The sequence below is a fragment of the Pipistrellus hanaki genome (genome assembly GCF_964339955.1).
Source record: "Pipistrellus hanaki genome assembly, chromosome: 1".
NCBI classification, from domain to species: domain Eukaryota; kingdom Metazoa; phylum Chordata; class Mammalia; order Chiroptera; family Vespertilionidae; genus Pipistrellus; species Pipistrellus hanaki.
In genome coordinates this window covers 152,508,677-152,524,365 of record NC_140503.1, presented here as the reverse complement: position 1 = coordinate 152,524,365, position 15,689 = coordinate 152,508,677, and the positions used below count along the sequence as shown (strand labels likewise).

Below are 15,689 nucleotides of genomic sequence, written 5' to 3'. Positions count from 1 at the left end.
CTCAGAGTTTAAAAAAGTCAAGTGACTTTCCATCCTATATAATAAAAGGCTAATATGCAAATGGTCCCCCTTGGGAGTTTGGGAGACTGGAAGTTTGATTGCTTGCTATGACCTGCACTGACCACCAGGGGACAGCACGGAATACGGTGGGTGGCCAGCAGTGGCAGGGTGTTGAGGGAGCGAGGGAAGGAGGAGGTGAAGAAATAGGGAGGTGGAGAATCTGATGGCCCTTATCACTGGCCAGGCCTAGGTACCCTATCCTTGTACAAATTTCATGTACCAGGCCTCTAGTATGCTCAATAAATATTATTCAAGTTTATCTATACTTATAATAAGGTAATATGCAAATTGATCAGGACACCGTCACCTAATGACTGATCAGCAGGCTGCATGCACAGCAGGAGCAGGTGGGCAGGGACTTGCAGCATTCAGGACGGGGGTGGGGACTTGTGCACTGGGACATGAGGCTGTCTCCCAGCCCGGCACCTGGCCAGGGACCTGAGGCTGCCTCACTGGCTCCTCATGTGACAGGTGAGCTTGGATCCTCATTCTCATTCAGTGTAGTGGAGCATGGGAATTGGTTTATAGGATCCGATCCCACTTGGGGAAATGTTACTACAGTCTGAGAGTAGATGTAAAATGGGGATCATATTTATTCACTCACAGGCTTGCTGTAGAACAGACAGAGTCAGCATCCTCACAGAATTCAGGATGTCCCACGTGCAAACCTAGAATGAAAAGCCAGCAACACCCCACATGGCCAAGAACTAGAAACTGCCCTTTGTTTTTTTTTTTTTTTTTTTTTTAATTTTTTTTTAATATATTTTATTGATTTTTAACAGAGAGAAAGGGAAAGAGATAGGGAGCTAGAAACGTCGACGAGAGAGAAACATCGACCAGCTGCCTCCTGCACACCCCCCACTGGGGATGTGCCCGCAACCCAGGTACATGCCCTTGACCGGAATCGAACCCGGGACCTTTCAGTCCGCAGACCGACGCTCTACCACTGAGCCAAACCGGCTTCGGCGAAACTGCCCTTTGAAAGAAGCATATGCGACAGAACTGTGAGTCCAGGGAGGGCGAAGAGGAAAGCTGTCCTTGCAGTTAATTTAAGAGTTTAAGGTGCAAAACTGGCACCAGAAAGTAGCAGCATAACACCGAGGCCATGCAGTCATCTGGCAACACAGACCGTGGGGCCCTTGGGACGAGTGGTTTCTGACGCCGGGGGAATTCCTGGCCCCCACCCTGGCCTCTGGGTGCCGGTTATAGACGACCATGTGAACAGGTATGAGGGCTCTGGGCCTGTGGTGGCAGGGTCAGGGGACAGAGGACCTCCTCCCATAAAGTTTCCCCCACCCCATGCAGTATCAGGCTATCTGGGAGTGCCCGCTGGTCACCAGGTGACGTCATCTAGAGGGGCTGTTGAGGCGGTTTCCCTGAAGAGGGGCACATGCCCAGCTCAGAGGTGAGGAGGTACAGGCTTGGGGGCTACAAGACTCCTCACAGCCCCTGCAGCGCGGCCAGAGCTGAAGCTGCAGGTCCGTCTGGCTGTCATGGGGCCTGGACAGTGCAGTGGCCCTGTCGCTGGCGGTGAGTGCGGGGCGCCTGAATCTGGGGAGTTGCCCAGACCCATGGGCCTTCCCAGCTAGACCGCTCCCCTCCTGCATCTCTCACCAAACTCGGTCTGACCCTCAGGGGCCCAACCTCCCAAATGGTGACCTTTGACTGCAAGCCCTCACCTTAACATTTCAGTCTAAGAACCTAACCCTCACCTACCATCTAACCTTTAACAGGAGCCATTGCCAACCACATCGGCCGAGCACCACTTTCCCCCTTCTAGCCCCCGACCTTCCTCCATGGAAGCTGCTATTGCTTCCCATGAACTCAAAGGAAATAGGATTAATCAAAGAAGAATATGTACAAGCAAAGACCTTGAACTAAAAAAGAAATAAAGTAACTAATATACATGAGAAATGTTAACCTCAAAGGTAATCAAGTAATTTCAAAGGGAAGATACCTGATACATTAAAAAAATCACAATATTCAGTGCTGGAGAGGGTGTGATGAAACAGACACCTGATAGCACTGCTCTGGAGTGTAGGGGACAGCATTTCTGGAGACAGTTTGACAGGATGTAGCAAATATTCAGGCTCCTGGGCTGGATGATTACATTCCCAGGAATTTATCACACATAATAATAAAAAAGTTGGGCTAGATATCATCATCATCATCATCATCATCATCATAAAAGACTAATATGCAAATGGTCATCATGCCATGACACCCTAATAACTGAACAGCAAGAGGCTGCGTGTGAGGCAGATGCTGATGGGCGGGGACTTGCACCTGCCTGGAATGTGAGGCTGCCTCCCTGCCCAGGGCCAGGCCAGGGGATATGAATAGCAATATTAAAATATTTCCTTAATTTAATTCCCTTTTCACGTGCCCGAATTTCATGACCACTAGTTTATGAAAAAATTCCTTAAGCTAACTCAAGCAACTTTATAGAAACTGGACTATTATTGATTTGGATTTAGAAAAATAAGCTAAGGCTATAGTAATTGAACTTCAATCACTGCCTTCTGGTGTGATCACAGGATTTAACTTCGAGATATCAGTGTCTGATTGTCACTTTCCTGTTGAGTAAACTTGAGGGCTTGCGTTTCCCAGGGCATAGAAAGTTCTCAAAACAACAACCAACAGGCAGCCGCCGCTGAACTTGCGCAGATAGGGATTTATCCAAAGTCCCCTTCTATTTTTAGCCAGAGCAACTGCTTGCCAATTCAGTTCCTGCGGAGAGAAACGCATCCAATGCAAAATAAACTCGCCGAGCAGACCTTTGCTGGGCACTGCTAGAAAACGCCGGAAGACAACTCTCACCAATACTAGGTTCCTTCGCAGCGCAATTGTTTGCGGCGGAGGCTTCAGCTCGCCCCTGCAAGCCGGAGCGCTGGGCTCCGCGGCACCTTCCCCGCCCGCGCGGTGCGGCCCGGTCCGGCCCCAGGGCCAGACCCGGGGCAAAGTGGGCGTGTCCTTGGAGCGAAGGGGGGCGTGTCCCGAAGCGAAGGGGGCGTGCCCGGGGCGGGGCCTGCCGCGCGAGGAGGCGGAAGTTCCCGCGGCTGGTGAGGGCGGCGCACGCACCGCGAATCATTTGTCAGCGCTCGTCTGAGGGGAAGGCAACGAAGCGCGGGACCCGAGGTGAGTGGCCGCCCGCGCGGGATGCGCGGCCGTGATTCCCCGGCGGGAGGAGGGGAGGTAGCGGCTGGCTGGCTGGCTGGGAAGGCAGAGGGGGCGCCTCCTGCGCGGGGCGGTCTCTCAGGTGCTTTCTGGACGCGGAGCGGCGGCGGCGGGAGCGCGGCGGGCGTGGGAAGAGGAGCGCCCGGGCGCGGGCGGCGCGGCCAGTGGACGGGCATGGCCGGGGCGTCCCGGAGTCCGGCCGGCCGGCCGGGGCGAGCGCGGCCAAGGCGCGGACGCGGGAGCGCAGCGCGCTGGACGGGGAGGGTGGGCGCGGGGAGGCCCCCGGGCGCCCCGCACAGGCCCGCCGGCCGGCGTGCGCTCCGGGCGCTCCCAGGCGCCCCTCTTGGCGCCCGCGGCCACCCCGTCCTGGCGGTCTCTCTCGGGGGTGCGTGCGGAGAGGGAGCGGGACTCGGTGGGAATGGCGAGCTACTTTTTGTTTCCTCTCTCCCTACGGAGAAGCACTTATTCCCCCCCCCCCCCCCCCACCCCGCCCCAGATATTTAGGATTTTGTAACCTGTTTGGAGAAAACTTCCGCGCGTCCCGAAATAAAGCTGGTTTAAAACAAAACAAAACACACAGATCTGTCGTGAACCACGCCAGACTTATTCATACTCGTGTGCCTGTTGGGGCTTTTCTAAGACGGCGCCTCCCGTGCGTTTGACAATAAGTGGGAAAAGGACGCGCAGAGCTCGGAAAGAACACTCGTGGCTGCGCCGGGCAGGGCAGGTCTGTAGGGTGTGAGCGCCCGATCCCGTCCCGGGTCCGCCTCCCTGACCGCGGGGCCGCCGGGCGCGCCCGCCGCCGCCGCCGAAGCAGCCGGCGCGGAGGAGCCTTATTTGGCCGCGGGGCGAGGCGAGAACATCTGCTGCGAGACTGTCTCCTTGGCCGCTCCCATCCCGCGCCTATGGCCTCCGTTCTTCAGCTCTACCTCCGCTGAGTCTCCTCCGTCTGGGGGAGGAAAAGAAGAAATCTCAAGATGCTGCTCTTTAATTTCAGACCCAGAAATTCTCGATACTCTGAGCAGTTCATCAGGAATTCTCTCTCTTCTCTCCCCCCCCCCCCCCCCGACCCCCTCATTCTCTTTTCCCGCCTAGAGAGACCAGGATAGGAGTGTGGGAAATAACCAAGCTTCCCTCCCAAAGTACCAGGGCGAATCCATCCTTTAGCCTTCCCCTAAGAGAAAATCCAGAGCTGCACAGAAGCGCCAACATTTTCTGCGAGTTTGAAAGCAGGATAGGCTGCTATTTCCTGCCTTGCTCGGTATTTTAGGAAGAGTTTGGGCACTGATCGCCAGATGAAGGAGATCTGGAAAAGGCCAGAAATATTACCATTGCTGGTGTGTGTGTGTGTGTGTGTGTGTGTGTGTGTAGATTATTTTAAGACAAATGAAACTAGCAGAGGGAGAATGCTTAGAGACTACACTGACTGGAAGTGTAAGTGTGGTTATGACTTGGCCAGTGCTAGACGTTTTAGTAACAAATGGGATAAGTCAGGAAGGGAACTTCCAAGTGAAAAAAGGTTGCATGTGCACGGGCGGATACATAAGTTACATTTTCTTGTAAGGAAGCAGTGGGGCCAGGAGAAGTGGAGCCCAACTCAAACCCTCTTCTCTTGACAAAAATTAATGATGAAAAAAGAAGGAAGAATAGGCTGACTGTGAAATACCTGTTGGCTTTATAAACCTCTGATTTGCATAATGTGTCTGTATCAAAAGAGTCTTTTCTAGTTCTATGAAAATCTTCTTTATTATAGGGGGAAGGATTTAAATTACATGTGGCTCTTTATTATCTCCCTACTATTTGTTTTCATGTGTATTTCACAGTTTTCCTTCTGGTTTGGCCTTTGGTTTTTTGAATGCCCTGTGCCTATACATCAGTATTGAAGTAATATATTTTTACATAGTACTTCAGTATACTGCGAATTTAGTTTCTAGGTAGATGCCACGTGGATTTTTCACGAATTTAATTTTTCAATAGCCAGACTTATTTAAAAGTATTGCCTCATTTTCTTCTTATAAAAAGATGGAATGTATTTGCTTTTAATATACCCAGTGGTTTTAATATCTACATTTGCTGTCAGTTTGATGTGATGGCATAGACATTTTGAATGGGTTAAAGAAATATAAGACAGGTAATACAAGGTGTCGATTTGATTAAACAGCATAGATTTTCTAAGGAAGTGTGTCTTAAAAGCTTTTTTGAAAATGTAGTTTTAAAATGATTAAGTTATACATGTGCTATATTTTTAAAGAAAGAGGGAAATATTATGTTTCTTAGTATTACATCTTAGAAAATCTCCATTTCTCCCATTTTCTCCCACCCACATGTAACCACCATAACAACCAACCCCAAACTCCAACTCATACTTTTTTACTTAAGTTTTTTATTTTATTTTTTTTAAATGTAAAAGTGCTACCGTGCCTGGCCAGTGTGGTTCAGTAGTTAAGCATCAACCTATAACCCAGAGGTCAGGGTTCAATTCCCAGTCAGTGCACTTAACCAGGTTTCAGGCTGGATCCCAGTAGGGGGCGTGCTGGAGGCAGTTGATCAGTGATTCTCTCGTCATTGATGTTTCTATCTATTTCTCCCTCTCTTTTCCTCTCTCAAATCAATAAAAATATATTTAAAAATGTGCTACTATAAGAGTCCTTATAAGTGCACTTACAGCAAAACAAAAAAGAAGGCAATCAAGTTCTGTTTGTTTTTTAAAACTTATTCCCTTTCATTCATTAAGATTATACTCCTACCACATTTAGTCAGTCTCACTATGTGGTAAATGCTCACCCTCTACTTTGCCTGATGAGGTGTGTGTATAAACAAAAAGGTTCTGATTGGAATATCACTGTGCTAGAGTATTGCCTATCATGGCCTGCCTGAAGAAAAAGTAAATGTTACTCTTAGTGTGGGATATATCACATCCCTATAAGAGGAAATTTGAGTTATAGGTTATGATTGGAGAGAATAGTTTTGTATATGAAAAAACACTTAATTTTAAAGAATTTAGTAAGCATGAATGAGAGTCTGTGAATTAGCAGTCCTTTTCATATGTTAGAGTAATTTAGAATTTAAGTAAGTGAAATTGAAGATCTTTTGCCAACTGCAGGCAAAAGAATGCATGAGGTGGAAGGAAGGAGAAAATCATATTGAATTAAATATGAAATGAAATCTTGCTCTTCTATATATAACAGTGTTGTAAAGTACTTTGAGTTAAAGTTTGTAAGAAACCACAGATTGTTGTAAAACAGATCAAGTGTCTAGAAATATATTCTGATGTGGAATTTTTATACTATGGAAATTGGCGTGAGTTTAGAAATTGTATGTTAGGTCATTTATTCCTTTTCTCAGATTGAAATGAGAACTCAATATAGACTTAGGCTCTATGGTGCTTCAAAGCCCCAAAACAAAATACTGGACATAATTTAGTTGGGTTTATATTAGATACATTTAAATATGTAATAGGGCTTCAAGTAAATATATATTTTTAACCGTTTGATTTTCTTTTCACAGTTTCACACCCTGGGATAGGACTTTGAACCACTAACACCATGAGCAACTACAGTGTGTCCTTGGTTGGCCCAGCTCCTTGGGGTTTCCGGCTGCAAGGTGGCAAGGATTTCAACATGCCTCTGACAATCTCTAGTGTAAGCAAACTTTACAGATTTTATTACAGATGTTTATTCAATGCTTAATCCTGGAAACCTCAGGACTAATTCTCTGGATGACCTATTCTCTACTTACTACAATTGCATTTGGGATTTGATCTCAACAGACTTAGTTGCCTGAAATAAAGGATGTGGTGGGAGGGAAGTTAACAAGGATAATTGATTTCAATTTTGTTTATTATCAGTTTCCCTTCATCATCTTAAAGAAAATGCAAAGCATTTATCTAGGGGGTAGACTTCAGATCTTTGAACTGTAACTAATTTGGGGAATTTTCTGGATCTTAGTTTCTTTAGATGTAATAATCAAAGGTTATATTAATGGAATTTTTCATGTTCCTTTCAGTTCCAAAGCTATTTATTAAAAACTGATCACTATTAATGAAATGACTATTTTTGGTGTTAATTCCTCAGCTTACTTTCTGGTGAAGGTGATGGCCAATAGTTAAATGGCCCAAAGCTACTTACCTTTGAAGAAGAAATGAAAGACTTGGATCTCCAACTAGATAGTCTATGAATATTAGACTTTGAGATTTGGCTGCTTACCTCAGTATGAATGAATTCTGTATATACATTTTAAGGATATGTTTTCCTGATGATGATGAAGGGAGTAATGATAACTTTCATTTATTAGGGCTTGTACTGTTTCAATTTCATCATCTGTAGGTAATTATTGCTATTAATTACTTGTATAAATTTCCAGAGGGTTTTTTTTTTGTGTATATTCAAATAAATGTGAACATCTACTCCCCTTTTACTTATATGGTAGCATATTGTACACACTGTTCCAACCTTGCTTTTTTCTAAATAGTTTATCTTAGAGAACTATCCCTATTAATATAGGATTTTCCCCTATTAATAGGGTTTTTTGGTGTGTGCATGCGTGTGCGTGTGCGTGTGCCTGTGCGTGTGTGTGTGTGTGTGTGTGTGTGTGTGTGTGTTTTAAACAACTATATAGAATTCTCTTGTAGGGGAGTAACATTTATTTAACTATCCCCTGTGGAAGGATATTTATATTGTTTCCAATATTGCAATCACAAACAGTGTTGCAGCAGATACAATATATGTGTAGTTTGCATATATTTCTATATAATAAAGAGGTGATATGCAAATTGACCCTCACGCCCTCACAAGATGGTTGCCTACAACCAGGCCATCAGTGGGGGTTAGTAAGGGATGACCAAACGACTGAGCAAGCAACATGGGATGACCAGGCTGGCAAGGGGGTTAGTGAGGGACCACCAAATGACTGCACAAGCAGGCAAGGTGGGGCAACCAGGCTGGTGGGGGGGGGGGCAGTTTAGCATGGAAGGGGCAGTTGGGGGTGACCTGGATGGCAGCAGGGAGCAGTTAGGGGCAACCAGGCCCGGCGGGGGGGCAATTAGGGGTGATCAGGCAGGCAGGCAGGTGAGCGATTAGGAGCCAGCCATCCAAGATTGTGAGAGGAATGTCCAACTGCCAGTTTAGGCCCAATCTGGGAGTTGGACATCCCCTAGGGGTCCTGGATTGGAAAGGGTGCAAACTGGGTTGAGAGCAACTCCCCCCCCCCCCCCCCGCCCCCCGCCCCCCGCACGAATATCTTGCACTGGGCCTCTAGTATGATAGGTTGTATAATTTACACTTCTGTGCAGTGCATAAAAATACCTTTCCGGTCTTTTCATAGCCTTGCCAGCAAACTTGGGGATTTTTGCAATGTGCTTTACATGCATCATCTTGTTTAATTTTCATACCAACCTACGAAATAGTGGTATTGTCCAGAACTGCCTATTAGTTCAAATGACAAATAGACGTGTGGAAGAGTTTGCTTTTAAGCAATTATGTTATGCTTCTCCCTAATAATAAACTTTACCTTAAATTTAAGTAGATTGTTTCTATAATCAGATATTTAGAAGATTATTGTTTTATTTAATTACATATATATAAGTAAACATATATGTACGTGCTGCTTCTTACAATATATATTCAACTTGACTTTGAAAGATTAAAAATAAGTTTGTAACACTTACATGTCCCTATTAAAATACTTCAAATCTCAGCTTACTAATGAAGTGTTCTTGGCTGTGGATTTTTAAATACTTGTAATTGATTTATCACTAATTTCTATCTTGATTTCAGACTTTACAAGGAAATATATACATATAATCCAGCCTGCAAGTTTTAAGACTTTGTGGTTGGATGAAATTTTAAATGTGCAGTATTTGTGTAGAAATGGGTCTTTTGGTTTATTTCTGTTTGAGTGAGGCAAATTTTTTTCCCCTACGGAAGATCTATTATGAGCAAAGGAACAATATTTGAATACTGTGTGTTTTTATGTACTATTAACATTATTTTATATTAAGATCAAATATCCTACTCTACGATAATGGACTAAAAAAACATTTTTTAGTTAACAATACTTCCATTTGTGCTGAAAAAAAATTCAGAAATAATTGAAGCGTAAATGAAATAAACTTAATCATCACTTTGTTGTTTGGTAATGGAAATGCAAATGGGTATGTAAATATGTGGTACTGTGTCTTTTAAAAGTTTTCTGTGCTTCAGTTCCCTGGCAGACAGTTTGAGGCACCAGCTCCACGTTGTGATGCTGATAAAACAGAACACTGTGTTACGTATATATGTGCCCTCCCTTGGCACAGAAGAAATGCTTTCCTTGTGTAGACAGAGTGCTAATTAAAGGATTTTGAACATACTGATTCAGAGAAAGCACGGTAACAAAGCTGCTGAGTTATTTCTGTTCTCTTACAAAAGTCTCTGCCATCTCCTGTGACCTTTTTGGGTCTTGTGCAGTGGGGCATGCAGTTCATTCTGGATTGGAGAGGATGGGGAGGGCAGGGGGAGGAGAGAAGGGAATGTTGGCTCAACTGTGCTGCTAAGCTGTTGGCTTTTCATTGTAGTTATTTTTAACCCCTTGTGTGGTTCAAACATGCCTAGTAAGATTGCCTAATAAAGATGTGTGCCTAGTAACTAATTTATATTGTAGTAAGATGATTAATGTTGCACCTCATCTTAATTACTTCTATGGTTATATTTATTCTGCCTTTTATGTAATATATTTTAATGGTCACCAGATTAATAGTTATCAAGAAGCAATTAAAACCTGAACGCATGCCTTTAAACATGTAATTTACTGTTTCTTTTATTTTAATAGTGTGTATGAAATTCTTAGCACTTTCTGGAACATAGTATTCTCTCATCCCTAGGTCCATCCATGCTGTTGCAAATAATGAGAGTTTAATTTTAAATGTAGACCCATTTCTACACAAATACTGCAGTTTAATTTTAGCTCTCATTATTATAAAATTAAAAAGAAAAAATTATTTAGAAACTTGAAACATCAAATCTCTAATAATTGTAGGAAACATAACATTTATGATTTTTTATCTTACTGTCTGTTAGAACTAAAAAAAAAAATCACTAGTTTGTGGTTAGCTAGGAAGCTGCATCTTTAGAGTTCAAAGGTATACAGCTTTCCCTTGGGTCAGTTATTATTTTGAACTACAAACGGCTATTTATGTTCCCTCATAACATTTGAACTCTATGATATGGAATATACTTGAGATAAATAAGTCATTGGCTGGAACTTGAACATTCTGTTTCTTGAGATTTTGTTGTTACCAGCATATGAATATGCTAAACATGACTTGTATCTTAAAGCATCTGAACTGTAAAATTTTAATATTTCACCCAAATTTGTTTGTCACCTATATTATATGAATTTTGTATTCCCTTTCAGTATGTTGGTTTCTAAGATAAGATTGGTAATTTCTGCAAACTCTTAAGAGAGTCTCAGATTGCCATCAACTGCGTCATCACGAGCCATTGTCTTCAGTTTCCTATTCTTAAAACGGAGTGCTGGCTACAGGAGTTTGCAGGCTCATTTATGGAATTGCTCCGAAACCATGGAATGTGAAGATGGGTTTTATTGTAGCTGTGTGGGTTTGTTGGTCTTTGCCAGTATATTTTATAAGAAGAAATAGGAGACCTGTTGCACAATTCAAGACCATATTTTGGCAAATTGATGTTTCTCATGATGGAATTATAAGAAGGATAACATTTTTGTGAATAACATCTTTTTAATACAGTATCCAAGACTTGAATATAACTCTGCTGCATGTTATTTTCTGATATATGATGTTAAAGTAAATATTTTATTTAAATGCCAGTATTTGGATTTTCTGAGGATCTCCCATTTTTCATAAAAACATCTATAATGTTTCTTTAGTGGATAAGAATGAGTTCAGGCATTTTATTTATTTTTATGGTTATTTAAAAAATTTTTTATTGTTGAAAGCATTTCAGATGTCCCTTGTATTTTTGTCCCCCCCGCCCCCCTCAACACCAGCCCCTCCGCACCCACCCCTCACAAGCCTTTGCCACCTTTGTCTGTGTCCTTGGGCTATGGGTATATGATATTCCCAGTTAATCTCTCCCTCACCCCCTGAAACTCATCAGCCTGTTCATGGTTCTGTGTCTCTGGATCTATTTTGTTCATCAGTTTTCACAAATGAGTGAGATCATGTGATACTTATCTTTCTCCGACTGGCTTATTTCCCTTAGCATAATACTCTCTAGGTCCATCCATGCTGTTGCAAATGGTAAGAGTTTTTTGTTTGTTTTTTTATCCACTAACTTGCTGATAGGCAATTGGACTGTTTTCAAATCTTAGCTGTACTAAGTTGTGCTGCTGTGAACAAGGGTGCATATATTCTTCCTGATTGGTGTTTCAGGTTTCTTAGGATATATTCCTAGAAGTGCCATCACTGGGTCAAATGGGAGTTCCATTTTTAACTTTTTGAGAAATCCATACTGTTCTCCACAGGGGCTGCACCAGTCTGCATTCCCATCAGCAGTGTCCTAGGGTTCTCTTTTCTCCGCATCCTCGCCAGCACTTGTTTGTTGATTTGTTGATGATAGCCATTCTGACAGGTGTGAGATTGTCGTTTTGATTTGCATCTCTCGATGCTTAGTGACTTTGAGCATGCTTTCACATGTCTCTTGGCTGCCTTCTTGTATGTCCGCTGTGGAGAAGAGTCGGTACAGGTTCTTTTCTCATTTTTTTAATTGGATTGTTTGTCTTCCTTTTGTTAAGTTGTATGATATGTATTTTGGAAATTATTCTTTATTGGGTGTATCACTGGCAAATATGTTCTCCCATCCAATGGGCTCTCTTCACTTTGTTGATTTTTTTTGTTTTTTTTTTGTTTTTTTCTGTACAGAGAGGACAGGCATTTTAATACCCAAATAATAACTGATTCTCAAGAGTTAGGGGAGCATCACTTGTTACCAGCTCAGACTCGATTTTAGTTGGACTTGAAAAGCAGAAGATATTTACTGTTTCTTGGAGTTTGGATTCCTGTTTGGGAGTGTGACTTAGAACAGAGAAAGACACAGCATGAACTATTTTACTGTGAATTCATTTATCCAGCAGTTAGAGGAATACTTCTTAGAAGCCATTGAAGAAGATACAGAGTAATGGAGTATACAAAGGTTGGAGAGAAAAGAAATACATACAGTACTAGAGTGTCATAAGACCTGTCACAAGACAGTGCTTGATGAAATGGCAAAGATACAGATAAGCATTCCTCATTTTCTGTGGGCATAGATCTTTTGTATTTGTGAGGGCCAGGTTATTATAGGAGAAATGAATTGAACTGGTCCTTGAAGGATGAAATTTGAACACTTCAAAGTCAACATTTCTCTGTTGGTTCAGTGCCAATTGAAGAAGACTTTCTTGCTCTTCCTTGACTGAGTGAAGCTGTGAATGTAGTTGAGGGATTCTGCAGCCGGGCCAGCTGCAGAGTTTCCCTCCTAGAGGAGGATGGAAAGAGACTTTCAGTCCTCTCACACCGGAATGGGAGAACCATCCTACCTTGAATAAATGAGCCCATTGTTAATTTTGAGCTGTTGAGTATTTTCCTTTACATTCCCTCCCAACTACTCTGTCATTATGCCAAGTTGGAAAGTTAATAATTTAGTTTGTGCAACTTCATAATATATATTTCACAAGTGTGCTCATTCTCTGCTTTTAAAATACTAATTACCTTTTGTGTGGCAGTTTTCTATCATTTGATCAAAAAGGTCAGGAATGTCAAAATAATTCTGAAGATGTTTTTCTGGTCTGTTATTTGTAAAGAAATGAAAATCTTCTCACCATGTTTATTGCAAATTAATAGTTTCAGGCAGAAAAGGAAATTTTATAGATTGTAATGAATTTTGAGCATTTTTAAAAGTTATTTGTTAAAATGAGAGGAATTTTACTAGCATGCAGTACTTTTGTAACTGCTAAAGGAAATAATATTATAGAGATTGAGTGAAGTAAGAATAGCACTTTAAAAAAGGGGACATAAGTAATACTTTCAAGAATAAAGATAAAAAATAATAGCATTTTAGACTAAAGCAAAGGAGATTTTATTTATTTTAATTGTCCTTTTTGTTTTTGCAAAGGCACGTTTCATATAACCTATTCATCTACTCTTGTTAGTTATAATATTTAGTTACTAAAACAAAATACTGAATACTGAAGCCTACGGACTTAATTTTTTATCAGTTATTTTTCAAAATTTTCAAGGCAAAAGGCTTTTTTTTTTTTTTTTTTGAATAGTTGTTGGTCAGGCTGCAGTGTGAATATACAGTTAACCAGATGACTGTCCAGAACATCATGTTTGCAGTAGATGTTACCCAGATTCCAATTTCTGCAGGACCAGTCATGACCTTTTCTCCCAGTTACAACTGCATGGAGGAGAAATCTGATATGAGTTAGTTAATCTAGAGGCAAACATTGCTCTGGACAAGGAAGAGATGAGAAATAATGAGTATATAATATACAATGACAAAACAAGATCCTAGCATGTGAAATAATATATAGAGGTTGGCAAAAGTAGGTATACAGTTGGGATGAGAAACAATTTAGACTTGTATTATTATTTATTGTATTATAACTGTAAACCTACTTTTGCCCATCCCCTGTGTATACTTTGCAAACAAATGACATAATAATGGAAGTGAAAAGAGAAAACATTGGTTTAAGCTGCTAATGAGTTGTGACCATGATGAACCTTTATTTAGGTGCAGAGCCCTCACTCTATAGCCCTACTGGGAATGTAAGATTGGATTTTAATTATGGAGTAGAAAAGTCACTTTTCTAGTACAGATATTCTGTTTTTATTAAGATTTTTTTAAAGTAATATTTATGAGTGGACTTGATAATATTGAATGAGTTTTTAAAAATAGTTTTGAAAGAATTTTTAAAAAATTGTTAAAACTAAATCTCTTAGCCCTAGCTGGTTTGGCTCAGTGGATAGAGTGTTGGCCTGCAATTTGAAGGACCGATTCTGGCCATGAGCACATGCCCGGGTTGCAGGCCTGATTATCAGTAGGGCGTGTGCAGGAGGCAGCCAATCAAAGATTTTCTCTTATCATTGATGTTTCTATCTCTCTCCCTTCACTCTCTGAAATCAATAATAATAATAATAATAATAATAATAATAATAATAAAAATATATATCTAAAAAATAAATCTCTCAACTCTTGGTTACTTTCCCTTCTTCCCTCAGCTTATTTTTTTTTCCCTCTTTCTGTTGCATAAGTGGAGTTATCTAGCCTTCTGTAAATACTCAGATCTCTTTTACAGCCGATGTTGTTGCCCATTTTGTGTTAGAATTACTGGAACAAAGTTCATCAACCTTGTTGGCAAATAGTACTCCCAGCTGGGCTAAGCAGTGTCAGCAAATGTCCCTGATAGGTCTGAATGGAGAAGAGTAAAATTACCTGGGACAGTTGACAGGAGGGAATGAAAAAGAACAAGTTAGACGGAAGGAGAGGAGAAAGGCAATTTAAAAAAGGTCAAAATGGGAAGTTACTTGCTAGGTCAGATTTTGTACTTAAGAAATCTTAACCCTTCTCCTTTTTCCCTTTTAAAGTTTGATTAATTTATTTTTTTCTTTAGGTAAGACATTCATGTGGTTTGAAGTCCAAAATATATAATATGGTTTATAGGAACAGGTCTCCTATTGCCTTGCTATTCACTTCCTCTTCCTGGAAGAACCAGTGTTATCAGTTCTTATGTGTACTTGCAGAAATAATTTGTACAGATATATGTAAATATATATATGTTCTCACCACCCAGCTTTTCAACAAAAATATACTTATATTATTGCATTTTGCCTTTTTTTTTTTTTTTTTTTTTTTACTAATTCAAAGTCAGTAATGTATCTTTTTTTTGTACAGCTACATTATATTTGGCTTTATCATGATTTATTTAACCAGTTTCTATCGATGAGCAATTATATATGTGTGATTTTTGCACATATACTAATATTTATTTTGCATGCATATGAGATATCTATCTGTCAGATATATTCCTAGAAATGGAATTGCTTAAAGGGTTGTTTGCACTTGTAATTTTGATTGATATTGCCAAATAACTCTGTAGAGACACTCCTACCCACAGTATGAGAGTGCTGGTTTCCTTATACCTGTGCTAGCACACATTTCGACAGACTTTGATCTTTTCCAATCAGATGGGCCTTTTTCCACCTTTCTCCTTATTGTAGGTCTTAGTCACAGGTAGTCTACCGAAGACTCTATGTTTTTAAGTGGTTCATTGTTTTCCATTTTGCATGAGAATATACATAATAAAAGTGTGATGGCCTTTAAATGATTTTATTAATTTCCAGGGATGCTATTATTTGAACTTTTCACCCAGAGCTTTGGTTAATCATTATCTCTATAATTTGTTTCTATCTCAAAATGGATTTTTTTCTCTCTGTTAATGTATTACTTTCAATAACATGG

General features: G+C 41.1%; 1 protein-coding gene across 9 annotated transcripts in view; it reads left to right on the top strand.

Annotated features, from left to right (window-relative positions):
• Nucleotides 1-2,766: 2,766 nt before the first annotated feature.
• Nucleotides 2,767-15,689, top strand: part of PDLIM5 (PDZ and LIM domain 5) — a 194,058-nt gene continuing 181,135 nt past the window's right edge. For 6 of the 9 annotated variants that reach the window (XM_084897144.1, XM_084897141.1, XM_084897140.1 and 3 more), the window contains exons 1-2: nucleotides 2,835-3,198; nucleotides 6,745-6,878. In XM_084897144.1, the coding sequence (XP_084753270.1) occupies nucleotides 6,783-6,878 (96 nt within the window). In that variant the 5' untranslated portion in view covers nucleotides 2,835-3,198; nucleotides 6,745-6,782. Of the gene's footprint in view, nucleotides 3,199-6,744; nucleotides 6,879-15,689 lie in introns of all 9 variants that reach the window. The other 3 variants (XR_014796172.1, XM_084897143.1, XM_084897142.1) reach the window with 1 other exon arrangement.